Here is a 16,049-nt window from a genome sequence, read left to right as displayed (position 1 = left end):
TCCCTAGACCAAGGTAAAAAGGATTTACAGCATGATCCTCCAAATTTGGTTTTCTTCCCATTATGACCTTCTTCGATAAAGTACATTAAGTCATTTTCCTTAGGGGTATAGGTGGAGTAATAACTATGTGAACTGTAATTGAGTAAATGTAAAGATCTGAAATAGTCTTTTCATGTAGTTATAAATCATTTTAATTACACCACCAGGACTGATGGTCCCAAGCCAACAAAGGCTATATTGGCTATATTTCAATATTGATTTCTTTTCCCCACTTCTCATTCAAGGCATCAATTCTTTCTTAGGAAAATGATGATCTGTGGCAATCATCTATAAAAGATGGGTAAGACCTTTGCCTGTTAGGACAATGTTCACAGTCTCATGCTTTGCAACAAATGGCCCAGAGAAAGGAATTAACTTACTTAGCAAAGATGGTATATGGGAAGGTGGCCAAGGTAAGACTTAAGCCTGGGTCCTCTCATTTTACATTTAATATTTCTTTCACTTCCCCACTCTAAGAGACAGGCCCAGGAGCACTCCTCTCTCTGCCCTGTCCTTAACTACACAAAGGAGAAAGGAGAGGAAAGGATCCATGCTAACTGGCACCTACCCAAGACCCCCAACCCACCCAATCTCCCACCAGGGCCTTCTCCCTGATGACAGTAGGTCCATACACAAGAACTCCAGGAAAGAGCCAAGAGAACTGGATGGGAATTGTTTGGACTTAATTCAAGTTGTCAGATTTAAATCTCAAGTTGAAATTGGAGCAGCAGGATGAAAGGGTAGGAGTTTGGGAAAGTTCACTCCAAGGTCATAGATTTTAAGATTTAGATGACCTGGGAGATCACACAGCTAATAAGCAACAGATCTGGACCTTTTAGTACCAATATTCCAATACCAAAGTCAGCTTGCATTTTTAAGCTGCTTCTCTTTGAATTAAGCTATTCCAAAGAAACCCACTGACCTTTGATTACCTCTGTGTGACAACAGAAATATCTCTCATGTCCACAACCAACACAAAGGACTTGAGATTTAATATGTATAATGGGTACTGTTATTTCCTGCTTCCTCAGGAGAGAATTCAGAACTAATTTTTTTTAAATTTTCAAGTAAGTTTTTAAAAATATCATTTCCTCAAGTTTTTGATGTAATAAAACCTAAGGCATGGTTGGCACTAGTAAAAGAACAAAGAGGATCGTGGATTTTAAAATGGAAAGACCTCTGCGGCCAATAGTTTAACACAGAGGAAGAAACAGAGACTCAATAATAAATGACTTGCCCAGGGTCAATCTCAACTGCATCTCCCTCTGTAATACAAACTCAGAATACCTCTCACCTAAAAACAGAATAACCACCATACAAACTCTCCCTACCAACTTGGGTTTCTGGGGGGTAGATAGAAGGGGTAGGTAAATAGTTGTTCTTCCCAATGTTTTAGAATCAAAATCTATTTTTAGAAAATCAAAGTGAAAAATGATCATGAAATTCCCCCAAAGCCCAGGTTAGTTTTTGTAGGGGACTACTCACCTGACATTACTGCTACTTTCTCAGACTGAAAATTCTCAAAATAGTTGGACACTCAATTTCAAGGTGATTAGAGCAAAGAGCCCCCAGTGACACCAACACAAGTCAGAACACCAAGCATGGCCATCAACACCCAACCAGCTAGTGGTACATCAGCAGTGGGGCCAAGCTAGAATTGCTATGGAATGTGGTCATGCAGAACAAGTCTACTGCTTCCTCACCTGTTAACCCTGACAGGGTTGGACTGGAGGGCCTCCATATATAGTTTGCCTATGGCCAAGCACTTGGAAAGAAGTTTCTCTTCATTTGCTTAGAAGAATTGTTTTAGTTTCAACAAAGTCTGCTCAACATAGCATCTTTTTGATGGACAATGATCCTATACTTGCCTCTGGACATACAAAACATTCACAATAAGCTTTTCTGCCTTATGAATGATTTAAAAAAAAACCCATATTTTCCTAGAAGTTTTGTTTTTGTTTATAGACTGATAATGTGAGGGCCATTTTGTATTGGGATAGGTAGTCCATGAGAGCCACACCTTGCTTTTCTCCCAACCAAAGAAAAGATATTTCCTAGGAAAGAAAACTTCTCATTTCATTCATTCACTCATTTGTAAATATCTAAATACCTAAGACACTAGTAAACATATTGAAATAGTAGCAGAGGGCAAGGAGAAAATGAATTAAAAGCCCAGCATTTCAGAGTTAGAATAGACTTGATTGGTCACCCCCACCCCACACTTGAAAGTGAACCATCACTCCAATATATCCAATAAATGGTATTCCAGCCTGTGCTCTCAAAGGTCCTATGAAAGGGAAAGCGCCCCCACCCCAGCTCCACCCACCCCAGCCTTCTACTGCACTTTTAGCAGCTCTCACTGACTAGATAATTGTTTTCCCCCTGAAACATAACTATACTTGGCCACATTCCTTTACTTTCCATGGTCCTGCTATTCGTGGGGGCCAGTGGCAATGTGCAGTATAGACTTAAAATGTCGGTGGTGGTTCGATGACGTATTATTCATCCTTCATGTCTCCAAGATGAAAACGACTTAGAGGAACATGAAAAAAAATAAAAACCTGGCCAGCAAGCCTAAGTTTACCTCCTTGGACTATGACTAAGCTTCTTGCTGCATTTGTGTCCTATTACTCCCCTTTGCCCATTTTACTTTTCAGTCAAACTAGTCTCCCGGTTATGCTGCAATCTCAGCACCCCTCTACCATCTCTGGGCCTTTGCATAAACTGTCCCCTCCTCCAGGAATGCCTTCCCACCTCAACTCTGCCCCTTCATATCCTTGGCTTCCTTCAAGGCCATGTTCAAGCATCACTTCCCACAAAAGATTCTACCAATCCTTCCAGTTGTTCCTGCTTGCTCTCCTAAGCAAATTATGATGCACAGGCTTGTGGGTGACAGCAGGCAACCAGCTTTTATTATATGCTTCCTACATGTCCATGCAATGCTAAGTGCTAGGAATACAAAGCAAAGCCAAAGACAGTTCTTGCTCTCAAGAAGCTGCCAGTCTAATGGGAGAGACCCCATGCACAAATAAATGTAGAAAGATGGAACTAATCGAGTGAAGAGACTTAGAAAAGGAAGAAGCTAAGATGTGATCTTTATTGGCTTGGGTCCTCTCCTCTAAAATCATGGGTTTGGACAAGAAGACTTCTGAGGAGCTGTACAGTTCAAAATTTTTAGAGTATGCCTTGTAGCTCCCCAAAGACTGGCATTCCATGGAGTACAGGGACTTGGTTTAAAAGGGTCTCTTTATATCCAAAGCACCTAGAACTTGGACACAGCAGATTCTTATGAAAAGCATGGTGCCTGTTTCCATGGGGTCTATAATCTAGTAGAAATGCATACTTAGACATATAATTTCATAGTGAAAAAAAGACAAACTTCCTATAGATGAAAAATTGTTGGTGAACTATGGAAAAAATGCCCCAATATTGTCCCTAGAACTAAATATCCATGTTCCTAAATAAAGATAGTCAACTTGGATTAATTTTTACTAAGCATATCAATTTCTTTAAAGAAATTATTAATATCTATTTTATTAACACCACCTAGTCTTCCCAATGAATCCCTTTCTCTCCCCCAAAGTACGATAATTTCAATGATTTGCCATTGAGAAAGGGGGTTTTGGAATCTGGAGGAAATCAACAATGCCAAATGAAGTTTTGTTCTTACCTGTATGTTTATTGTCTCCAGATTTGTCTGCTTTGGAAGAATGTTTCCCATGAGGGTTTTCACTTTTGTTAGCTCGCCCTCCATTCACTTGGCTCTTCCCTTCTCCAGACTTTTTCTTCTCAGGCTTTCCCAGTGCATCTTCTTCAGCCTGAATTTTGGCTTCCATTTCCTTCTTCTTCTCCTCTGCCTCCTGCTTGGCTTTCTCCTCAGCTTCCCGCTTGGCTTTCTCTTCTGTTCCACCAGTCGATTGCAAGAGGCACATAATGGAGAAAGTAAACAAAAGCTACCATCAGTAATAGCCCTGCCAGTTACCCGGTCTGGCATGTGGTGTCATTACTATACAGAGACTCCTATTAATTCACATTATCAATAATCAGGGAAGGTCATTAAAAATTTGAACATGAAAAAGCACCCAAGTGAATGTTAAAGAATCTGGACTCATTTTATTCAGATTATTCCAGGTTTTGGATCACAGAATACTATAGTGTACTATAATGAAAAGAATGGTCTGTTTAAGTTAAAGGATTCGAGGTTGAAGCCCAGCTCAAATTGCTGTGGGAGCTAGCATCAAGAAGAATGGATAGGAGATTGGATTGGAAGTCTGGTTTCAGACACTACTTTTGTAGAACATCATTGAAGTCCTCTCTGTTTCAGTTCCGATGCTAATGAATGAGACAATTAGATTTGAAGGTCCCAAACTCCCATCTAGACTAAATCTATAATCCTGTGATCTCTGTGCCCTTGGTGAAGTCATTTCTCTCCTCTACCCTTCAGTTTGCACATCTTTAAAATGAGAGCATTGAACTTGCTAGTTTTGAGGACTCTTCCAGATCTAAAGCTGGCTTGGGCCTCCTTTGCTCTAGTCAGTCTTAGAGACAGAAGGAATGTCTTCGTCCACCAAGAGCAAACCCCTGAAGGGGGCCTCCTCTTGAAATACCCTCAATAATGCACTAAACTGTTAACTCTCTAGCCTCTACTGAAGCTCCTTAATGAGGCAGGCTGCTTCCGGGGGCTCTTCCCTTTCTCATGGTGTGGTGGGTCTGATGCCAGAAGACTAGCAGTTCATATTCCACCTCCAATGCTTAGCTGTGTTACCCTGGACTATGTCAGTGGCTATCAGACCACTGTCAAAATCAGAGAGAATGTCCACAACTGAAAAAAATCTGCTTCAGTTTCACTGTCATTCAAACTAATTTCACAGCCTCAGAATTCCATAACACGTTGGTACAATGGATAAAGAAACGGTCTTAATGCTAAGAAGACCTGAGATGGAGACCTGCCTATGAGACCCTGGGCAAATCATTTCACCACTTATCCCTCAATGCTCCAAGAAATCTCAATATCTATGAATTTCAGAATCACTAAGCTCTATATTAATGACACCACATGTCAGATCCTATCCCTATCATTTCTATAATCCTGCTAAGCAAGTAAGAAAAATCTTACAGCTAAGTTAGTGGAGAATCTAGGCCCCCATAAGAATGCTCATCATAGCCAGTGCCTTCCAAACACTCTGTTGGACTCTTGACTCTCTCATCCAGCCATTCCTCCTAGCTTTGGGCCATCCGCATGTTATTATCTCTATCATTGATATTAATAGAAATACTTAAGAGCACTGATCCCTAAGACACTCCACTAGAGACCTCCCATCAAGCTGGCATGAAAATAACAGCCATTCTCTGAATCAGATCATTCAATCAATTCCTAATCTTCCGGGAAGTCAGGATTGTTTCCTTGATTCTATTTATGAACTCAATGTAGGCGTCTTAAAAGTTACAAAATAAAAGATGCCAAGACTAATACATTCTCAGTCCTGGAGTTGATGTATACCAGTTATGCCTACTCCTATAGGACAAGTTTATCACATCAGTAAAAATAAGCAAAGAGAAAGAGTAAACCTTGCTGATAGGAGGCCTAATCAAACTGTGGTACATGAATGCAATGGAATATCACTGCTATAAGAAATGATGTTTGTGATGAGTACAAAGAAGCCTAGAAGACCTATGTGAAATGGATGCAAAGTGAAGTAAGCAGAATCAGGAAAATAGTAGACAGTTGATGGTAACTAATTAAATAACAGTAACAATCCAGCAAGCAGAACCAAATGCCATGAAAATATAATGATCAAGTTTGGCTCCAAAGAAGAGATACTAGGTTAAGGAATGAAAATGGAGGGAAAAAAAAAACATTAAAGGACCAAATTGGAGGAGAGATGCAGAAGAGTCGAGCCTTGGTAAGTGGAAGGGGGGACACCCCTCCCAGTTTTCCTTTAATAGGTGGAGGACTATACTGTTGAACATTGCATGCAATATCATGCTTGTTAACTATATTGGTTAGATTTGCTTTTTTTCGTCATTTATAAAGAATGACTCTCTGGGAGGAAAGAGGAGATATGTTGGAAAATATAGGTGACATAAAACCAAAAGTATCAGTAAAACATTTTTAGAAGAGTGAGATCTGGTTGAGGTTGCTTTGGGGAGCATTGTACTTGGATTCTCCCCAGTGAGATGTTACCTTTTGGAATTTTGGCTCTCCATCTCTCCCGGTTAATGTGCACCACCTCAGTCCAAGTGGCTTTAAAACTTTTATAGTCCACAGTGAGGACGGAATTGTTGATCGAGGCACTTCCTTCAGAACCAGTGCTCCGGACGCTTGATCGCTTTGCATCTGATGGGCTGATGCTATTCAAGCTATGGAGAAGATAACACAAGAACAGCACATTAATATTATAAATGTCTGAAGCTAAGCCAGTCCAGAAGAATTCACTATTCAAAGGTTATCCCCTTAGGGAAGCATAGCTTATGTACTGGTGTGGGTGTACACAATGTCTTAGAATGGAATCACTTGGTTTTCCAAAACAAAATTGGAAAAATTGAATGCATATTCTGAAAAATTAGAAAATGACAAATTGTCTTCATATCTTCAAGCTTGCACTCCCTCCCCTGCCCCCAAAAGTCTCAATTCCATATCTCTTCTCCAACTTGGACTTTTGAAGCTTTCCATTTCCCTTATCTCCTTCAGTCTGTATCTGTTGTTAGACTTCCTAATTTGGAATGAACTGAACCAATGCTTACACCAAAGTTCTCCACTTAGTCCTGTGATGTCACCACCAGCATGGGGGCAAATAGTTCCCATTCATAGCATCCAGCTAGTGACATTAATCAGCTACTCATGCCTTCTCTTCTCCCATCTCCATTCCAGTTTCCTAGAACTGAGAGCTTTCCCTTACCCTGACAGTTGAACCTCATGATGGTTCTGGGAAATTTTTATCTCATTATCTTTGGAGTTAGAAGGTAGGGAGGTGTAAATAGCATGGAGGTGAGGGGCCATCTTTGATGCAACCTTCCCTCCTTTCCCCATCTTTTTTTTTAAACTAAAAATAGCCTACCTGTTAAAGAGATGGCAATTCATTATTATGGATACAAACATGTTAGAAATAGCTTTTTGGTAGAGTAAATTTAATTATGTGGGTTATCTACAGATATATAAATGTTGACATAATGAAACCCACTGAATGACAGATGAGGCTGATTAATGGAGTGACACTATGGTATAAAGTCATTACTTGCAGTAAATATACAGAAAACAGTGGTAGGCAGAAACAGGTTTCTCTTTCCAAAATTTCAAATTGGATCACATGCTTCTGCAAAGGATGAGGGTATGATTTCCCCCCCAGCATTCCTTTGCCACTTTCCTCTCCTAAGCTGAAGGCAGCTCTCTTCTTCTCCTTTCTCTCCTCTAGGATAAAGCCCAAATAGATGGAAGCAGGATGAGAGGAGCTGGTGGTGTTTGGAGAACATGATGAAGGGTCTGTCACTTTACTGCTCTTACCTTCTTCCATTCCCTTACAATATTGGGATGAGAGAGGGAACCTGATCTTTACACTTTGCCCATTTTAAGAAAAAAAATAACAATTGCAAATCTGCCTTGCTACACCCCTAGACAAAATGTGGAGACTTGTCAATGGTAGGAATTGAACCCCAGCCTTTTAAAAAAATTATTTAAGGCAATCGGGTTAAGTGACTTGCCCAAGGCCACACAGCTAGGCTATTAGTAAGTGTCTGGGGCCAGATTTGAACTCAGGTCCTCTTAACTCCAGGATCAGTGCTCTATCCACTGCGCCACCTAGCTGCCCTGAATGCCAGCCTTTCTCAGAAGTCAGCATCCCTACCCAGAGTCTCATGAGGTCCAGCACTAACCTTGAGCGCCTGTGCCCAGTCCCACCAGGTTGGGAGGGTTCATCAATAAGTGGAGATACAATCTTTTCAGTCATGTCGGTCAGCACAGTGAAGGTGGGCTCCACAATAAAGTCAATGAAACCTGAAGAGAAAGCAAGGGGTCCACAGATGATTCAGGGTTACCTTGGGGCTTTGTAACGCACACTGTAAACCTTCCCTTTTTGGAACACCAGAAATCTGAACCCTCAGAAAGCTAACACCAACGAGCAATCTTACTTTCATTGCTATTATTATTATTATTACTCTCAGCATCATTTTCACTATTAAGAGATCAGGGAATAATTTTCCCAGAAGACATCATCAAATTCATTTCAAATACAAGCTCGGTTAAGAGCAAGAAGTAGAGGGGGTGATCATAGTTCAGGAAGCAATATTGTGCAACAAGTGTCATGGTGAGATTGCTAGAGCCACAGGTCTTGGGGTCAGATTCTTCATCAGCAGGCTTCCCTTCTCCAACCTCGATACCCCAGTTCCTTCCCCCGTCTTATGATCTTCAGCCTTGGGGAGTAGTCTACTTTCAAGAGCCTTGAGATTATGAATGACAATTCACTGTCTTCAGTAGTCCACCTAGCATTGCATCATCAACAATTATAATAAAAGATGCCATCTATGGCTGTGTAAATGGTATTGTCATTTCCCCCCACCTCTAATCTTGAAGTTAATGCATCATTGGAGCCATGACCCTGACTTATTTCTTCCAACAGTATGGACCATGTCTATACCTTCTCATCTGGTGAGTTTTTACCAATAAATCCTTGGCCAAAAGCCAATGCAGCTTTTTCTATGTCTTTTCATGTGTAAAGGATAAACATGTAAAGCATGACTACCTCATACCACTTCATCAGCATTTTCCAATCTTAGACATATTTCACATTATTTCTTACATGATTCATCATTGTTAATATGTTGTAGCTTACTATTCTCAGTAATTTTTTTTTAGGTTTTTGCAAGGCAAACGGGGTTAAGTTGCTTGCCCAAGGCCACACAGCTAGGTCATTATTAAGTTGTCTGAGACCAGACTTGAACCCAGGTACTCCTGAATCCAGGGCCGGTGCTTTTTCCACTACGCCACCTAGCCACCCCCGCAATTATGTCTTAATTGTTCTTTGGGTCATCAATAATTTTGACTCATTGGAGACAGTGATATTGATTTTTTTGGCATCCAAGTGCAAAAATCATTTCATCATTAAAATCATTAAGTTACATTAAAATGATTACATTTTATATTTAATTCTATCGAGTTTTATCATATTTTTTCCAAATTCTTTTAGCTTGTCGAGTGCCTGTCATCCAATCTGTTAGCCTTCCCACCCAACTTTACATCATCTGCAAACTTGATGAGAATGCCATCAACGCCCAGACAAAGATGTTAAACAGCAGAGGATAAAGCACCCAGATCCCTCGAGTAACTCCACTGGAGCATCATGCTATATTTCATTGAATAGTTTACAAGCAGTCCGAAATCCATATTATTATATTGATATTGAAACCATGACTCCCTACTGTTCTGACAAAACAAACATTAGAGAGATGATCAAAAGTTTTGCTAAAAATTGTGTTCAGTGGTCCTTAGCTATTTTTTATTCTTGGACCCTTTTGGTAACGACCATGGAACTATTTCTTATAATACAAAAATAAATACCTAAAACACAAAGGAAATAGATTATTGTGAGATGCAGTTCTTACACTTACATAAGTGTGTAACAAAATTCATGGATCTCAAATTAAGATTGCCTGGACTAATTAAACTCTATCCACAGCATTCCCTTTATTGACTGGAGACATAAACATAAGACATCACCAGAAAAATTCTAGTGTTAAAACAGTACATGGTGGGTAAGTGAGCACAGCTACCCTCTTTCTTACACAATCAGAGGCTCAGCTCCCATATATCACAGAATCTGTCCAAAGAAGGCCGCCAAAATGACCACCATCTCATACCACCTTTCCCATCATAGTATCATCATCTGCTTCTTGATCAGCTTTTCTCATAAAGTCACAGAGGTTCAAAGAATAGGCTGAGTGACCTCTAGGGGAGGTGGCAAAAATTTATATAGAGATTCCCTACTTCTTCTTCATCCCTACAGTCAGTCTTAACATGGGAGGTGCTGATATCACAGTGGTTTCATTATCTAGTGACTGAACTCCCAATAACAAACCTCTCCCTAGGGTGATGACCTACAAATTTCAGGGTACTGATACTTTCCTTTACTGCTGAAGACAGGATGATACAGAGGAGAACATACTGGACTAAGATCTGGGCTTGAATCCCATTTCAGATGCTCACTAGCTATGTGACCACAGGCAAATTCCTTCATCTTTAATTGCATTAGCTTCTTCATCTATAAAATCAGCCAGCTGATAAATATTTCTTATACTCCTATAGAAGTCAAAACTCCTTGGCAAAGGGGGGCATTTTTAAGGGCCACAGGAACCAGGTGGATGCGGTCATGACCACATGACCACAGGAAGTCCTTACCTTCAAGGAGCCAGTCCTTGGGCCTGGCCTTGGATGTTTGGCTAACTTATCCAAGAGGATTCTGACAAGTCGTTTCCCTGCAACTTTGGGTCTGCTTTGGGCCTCAGTTGCCTTACAAAAGGAATAGGTAACATTTGTAAAGCATCCTCATTACAAAGGTGTGAGGCTAGTACTGTCATTACCCACATTTGACACATAAGCAATCTGATGACTCACTTAGAATGACACAGCAAATGTCTGAGGTTGGAGTTTCCAACCTAGAAGGCCTTTAAGGTCCCTTCTAAGCCCAACATTGGACAATTCGATTCTAAATCAGAATCAACTCAGAAACAGTCTAGCCATGGTGAAGCAACATTCTCCTTCCTTGTCCACATTTCACCTTAAATGGACCTTAAGAGAAAGGGTTCCCTTCCATGTACTGGGAGGGCCTGGATTTCAAGGGACAGGATGGATGCTACTCACCTACTTGAGACTGAGCCACCATGGTCGACTTGCGGTCACATAGAGGTGAGAACGGAAGGCCAAGCTCAGCTTCCCTGTCACCCTGGGGAACGAAAAGATAGAGATTGGGAGGAGGCCACCCTGGTCAAGACCCTCTGGAAGACAGTAGCTTTGGCCATTGTTATTTCAGTTACATAATCTAATAGGGTTTTCCATTTCCTGCTAATATACATAAAAAGAGCATAGGGACCAGGACCCCTCATAGCTTAGTCATGTCATCCAGGGACAGGGATGTTATTGGAACACAAGCATTTCACTTGTCTTATAGTGACTGAGCCTCCAATGTAAGCCATAGATTAGCTAAGAATTTTTCAGTGACCTGCCTAACCTTGGACAGCTTCCATTATGGAAAATTCAAAAGGAGGAGAGGATAGACCATGGGGGGAGAGTGGTCAGATATAACACATTTTCTTTTTTACTTCTTGCAAGGGGCTGGGATTGGAAGGCCTGTCCAGGACCATAGGGCCAGGTGGATTCTGGGCCTAAAGGGGTGGTATGGGGGCTCAGGGCTTCTTGGCCCCAGGACCAGGGATCTGTGTGCTGTGCCACTCAGAGACCCTACAGCAGAGTCAGAGTGAAAGGAGAGAGAAAATATAGTACATGGTAGTGGAGAAATAAGAAAGGAGGGAGTTGCGATCAGCAGTGGCAATGTTGGAAAAATATGGAAGTAACTTTTGTGATGAACTTATCATAAAGAATGAGATCCACCCATGACGGAGTTGATGGTTTTGGAACAAAGACTGAAGCACATTGTTTGTTATTATTATTTGGGGGAGGGTGCAGGGCAAGTGGGGCTGGATGGCCTGCCTGGGGCCACATAGCGGGGTGATCATTGGGTGTCTGGGGCCGGATTTGGACCCAGGTGCTCCTGGCTCAAGGGCCAATGCTCTGTCCACCACACAGCCACCCCTACTATTATTACTACTTTATTTTATTTTGGGTCTTTTTTTTCTTCTTTTTTGGTTTTTGCGGGGCAGTGAGGATTGGATGGTTTGCAGGTCACACGGCTGGGTGATTGCTGGGTCTAGGGGCTGGATGTGGGCTCGGGTGCTCGTGGCTCCAGGGCTGTGCTTTGTCCCTTGCACCACCTGGCCATACTTACAATTATTACTATTTTTTTATTTTAATTTTTTTCCTCTCCCCTTTACTTTATCACTCAAGCAAGTCTATATTCATGGGGAGGGGTATTTTGTTTACTCTTAAACAAGAATATTTTATTAATGTAAAAAAAACATTTGTACAAAATGAGAATAAAAAAATTAAATTAAAAACTAAAAGAACAGCATGGTCCTATGAGCAAGGGACCATTACCCTGAGTCAGTTGAGTCCTCACAATCTTCCCTCAGGTTCATCACATGAAATTTTCCCTGCCCATTTGCTGCCCTAGGCTCAGGAGTGTGTGGGTATCCTTGCTCTGGATGTGTCAGTTGTCTCCCTATTCAGGGGAGATCCTTATGCTACCCCCACCTCCCATTTTCCCAGCATCAATTAGTCAATGCCCCAACACAGATCCAGGGAATTTTGTGGGGAAGTCTAGGTGGGGAGCCACTGCCAGGGCAACATCAACTTCAGTTGAATGAGTAATAATGAAAAACAAAATAGCTTGAGGGAAGAGGGACTTCCCTCAACCTGGGAGTTCCTTGTTGAGATGGAGTACACATTAGTCCCAGGGTCCTCCCAAAGGAATAGCTATTCCAGTACTCTGGGGACAATGAGGGAAGAGCCCTGACAGATTCAATATCTGTATGCCCCAGTAATCTCCAAACAGAAAAATAAAAGACCCTGGGGCAGCTGGGGGCTGAGAATGGGGCAGGAAGGAGAGAGGAAAAGAACCAGTGGACTCTGACCTTGTAAAGTAATTTAGAGCTAGCGGGTATGCAAATGGTTCCAGAGCCACCAGAATCCAGGTCACTTCACTAGATCTCATTCATAAAGGCCCTCTCAAGGGATCCTTGGTATATACCAAATTCTGTAAAAATCTAAAAGAAGACTGGCTAGAATTAAAACAACAAAAAAGGAACTTGAAAGAAATAATTAAGATAAAAATAAAACAAGGACAAAAGAGGACAAAAGAAGAAGACCACACTTCCAGTAGCGATGGAATTCTGTTTAAGTTTCTTTGGACAGTTTATTTAGAAGAGAGTCTGCCATGGGATTGTTTGTATCTGTTTAGGACTTTAGGCACTATTGGGCTGTTTGTGGCAGCGCAGCTCCATTGTCACACCCATTCATTCTCCTTGTCCTTACTTATGATCAGCCTCATTCCAAGTGAGATTGTCTTGAGCAAGTGTACCTGACGTCAGTGGTTAATAATGAAAGCCAGAAACTTGGGCCTCCTCCCCAAACTGCATGTACTTTACATCTTGTTCCATGGGAGAATAAAGAGCTACCAAGTAAAAGTTCCAATTTTTGCGTCACTTCCACTCAAATGCAGGAAAAGGGTTTGGTCCATCTGGAAGTGCAAGCCTAGGGGCACAAAAGGAAGGGAGCTCATCTAAGGGAGGCAGGAATGGGAACAGGGGCTGAGCTTCCTTCAATGTGCTGTTTATATTGTATTTGTGTATCAGGGCCACACAAGGCTTCCTTCCCCATCGCTGTTGGCCTCTTGGATGGCCCCGGGGTGTGGCAGAAAGAGTCTCAGATATGGACTCAAAATTCTGCACTAGAGATGTAGCCTCATTCTTAAATGAGTCATTCTCCTTCTCTGGGGCAAAAATGAAGGCATTGGATGAATTGACCCCTAAATGCCCATCAAATGTGACCTTCAGTGCCTATGTGAAATGAGTCATTCTGGGATTATGTCTACACTAGAACTGCAAGGGAGGTTAAATCAGCTGGTCTGTGTGGACAACTGATCTGGACACCCTGAATCAAACCTTTTTTTTGGTAATTAATGGGGATCTTTTTATTGTTGGCATTAACCTACAGAATCTTGCAATCTTTTTCTGCCTGTAAACAGAAATAGTTTATTTTATTTTGTGCTGATCATGTGATAGTGAGGACTAAAGGATACTGGGCTGCCCTGGCAGGTGGGAAGACCAAGAGTCAACTTCCACCACTGACCCATACTTGGCGACCCTAGGCAAACGGGCACTATGCCTGTGACTTATGGTCTTAAGGAGGTGCCTGGGCACTGACAACGAGCGAGCTGACCAAAGCACTCCAAAGAAAGACAAAAGATGCTCCTAGTTTGAGAGTAGACAAAATGTCCTAATGGCATCAGTGGACAAGCAAGATACATGCAAGACAGAGGGTGGCTAGTCAACTAGAAGGAGGTACCAGAGGGAGTGGGGAAGGCTTCCCATAGAAGGTTAGATTCTCCCTGGCCCTTGAAGAAGTCTGGGAGGACAGGAAGAGTATGAAATAAAGAAGGAAATAGCTCTATTCACAAGAGACAGCCAGTGGAAATGCCTGGAGACAGGAAATGGACTGTTCTAGGCAAAGGACATCAAGGAGGATGGGGTCATTGGATCCAGAGTATGGTGGGATGGGGGGGCACAGCAAAAGAAGACTGGAAAGGGGTTTATGGAGGGAGGCTTTGAAAATCAAAGGATTTAGACCAGATTCAGGAAGTAATAGGGAATCACTGAAGTTTACTGAGTGGAAGGGAGCAGGGCGAGATAGTCCAATCCAACAACATAAATGATTTGCCCAAAGTCACTCAGACAGTGATAGAGATTAGGATTTGATCCCAAGCTTTCCTGACCCTTAGGGTGACCCACTCTATTTTATTTTGATCAGTATCAAAAAAGTTTGGGACGTTTATTTGCTTCACTACTATGTGATGCCTACCTAGGATATGTTTTCAACATCCCTCTGTTCGGAGATGCCTCACCTACAGTGACAAATAGTTTGTGGCTGGAGCAACAGGGAAGTCACCTGCAGGTTATGTGAGGGTACTATAGGAACACAGATTTTATGGTGCTCTGGGATCACCACTGGAAGGGCCCTGCCTAGAGCTGGAGAAGAGATAGGACAGCCGAGCAGGCTGGGGAGGAGTTCAACTCCAATGTTGTCCTGGGGTGGGGGGATGGGGGGAGGAACCAGGCCATCTCTGGGCCTCCTCCCTTTATTTTGCCCTTTTGTTCACTGGGGGGGGGGGGTTCAGCAATATTCTTCTCCTGAAGGATTCCAAGAGTTATCAGGGTGCTTCCAAAGTTTAGCATTTCTTTATCTCAGTCCTCATTGTCATATGGGGAGGAGGCACCCAAATTTGATCAATTGAGGCAGCTTAGTCTTTTGAGGTATTCTTAAATTGACCCTTCTAATATGGTCTTTTGAAAGTTGATATTTCATTCCAAAATCACCTTGAAACAATGGCTTGGAACTTGGAAAATGGAATTATTAAAAATAGGAAGCTATGAGATAGAATCCCAAACATGGAAAGGCTAGTATATAGGAGCTAACTGTATCCCAAATTTCAATGCCTAACCCATGACTCAGAAATCACTTTTAAAAGGTTCAATGACCTCAATCATGTTTGGGCTTTTATTTTCCCTTCTAATTTTAAATCTATGGCTGGAATGTGAAGGAATTTTATACCTATGGAATTGTGATCATTTATTATGGAAAGCAGAATCTCATTTAAAATGCTACCAATAAAAAATAATGTACTAAATTGTGATTACTAAAATGGAGTGAGCTCCTTCAGCTGGCATCAAATTTGATTTTAAAAAATCAAGAATTCGAAGTGATGCAACTCTTTTAAAACTGAAGGAAATCGGGGCATCACCAATAGAAGATTGGGTTTGGCATTGGAAAAACTATGGTACCTGCCAGCTAGGATCATAGACTTAGTGGAAAAGAATCTTTAGAAGTGAATTCATTTAACAAATGAGGAACCTAAGGAGAAATGAAAGGATTTGATTAAGGTCAAGGTAAATAGTGGAACCCAGGGTCCTTCCCACACTGGATTACACTGCCTCTACATCAAGGTCAATGAGTCTCAACTTCCATATCAACGAAATGGGCAAAGTTTAACTATAAGATCATGTCTGCTTTAAAATAGAGTTTGATCTTTTGTTTGTTCTACATACTGAAAGTATAAGAGAATAAAAGAGATTCCCCCAGTCCAGGGCACCATAGCATACCCCTCGGACATATGACATTTATTGTACTTGTC

General features: G+C 41.6%; 1 protein-coding gene across 8 annotated transcripts in view; it reads right to left on the bottom strand.

Moving 5' to 3' along the window:
* PDE1C (phosphodiesterase 1C) overlaps nt 1–16,049 on the bottom strand; it is a 436,829-nt gene that overhangs the window by 48,696 nt on the left and 372,084 nt on the right. For all 8 annotated transcript variants that reach the window (XM_074198958.1, XM_074198957.1, XM_074198959.1 and 5 more), the window contains exons 13-16: nt 10,889–10,970; nt 7,909–8,029; nt 6,224–6,399; nt 3,710–3,940 (exon numbers count right to left, since the gene is read on the bottom strand). In XM_074198958.1, coding sequence (XP_074055059.1) covers nt 3,710–3,940; nt 6,224–6,399; nt 7,909–8,029; nt 10,889–10,970 — 610 coding nt within the window. The remainder of the gene's footprint in view (nt 1–3,709; nt 3,941–6,223; nt 6,400–7,908; nt 8,030–10,888; nt 10,971–16,049) is intronic.

Source organism: Macrotis lagotis, chromosome 8 (genome assembly GCF_037893015.1).
Source record: "Macrotis lagotis isolate mMagLag1 chromosome 8, bilby.v1.9.chrom.fasta, whole genome shotgun sequence".
Lineage (NCBI taxonomy): Eukaryota > Metazoa > Chordata > Mammalia > Peramelemorphia > Peramelidae > Macrotis > Macrotis lagotis.
Note: the sequence above shows the minus strand (reverse complement) of the source record. Positions and strands in the feature narration are given on the sequence as shown.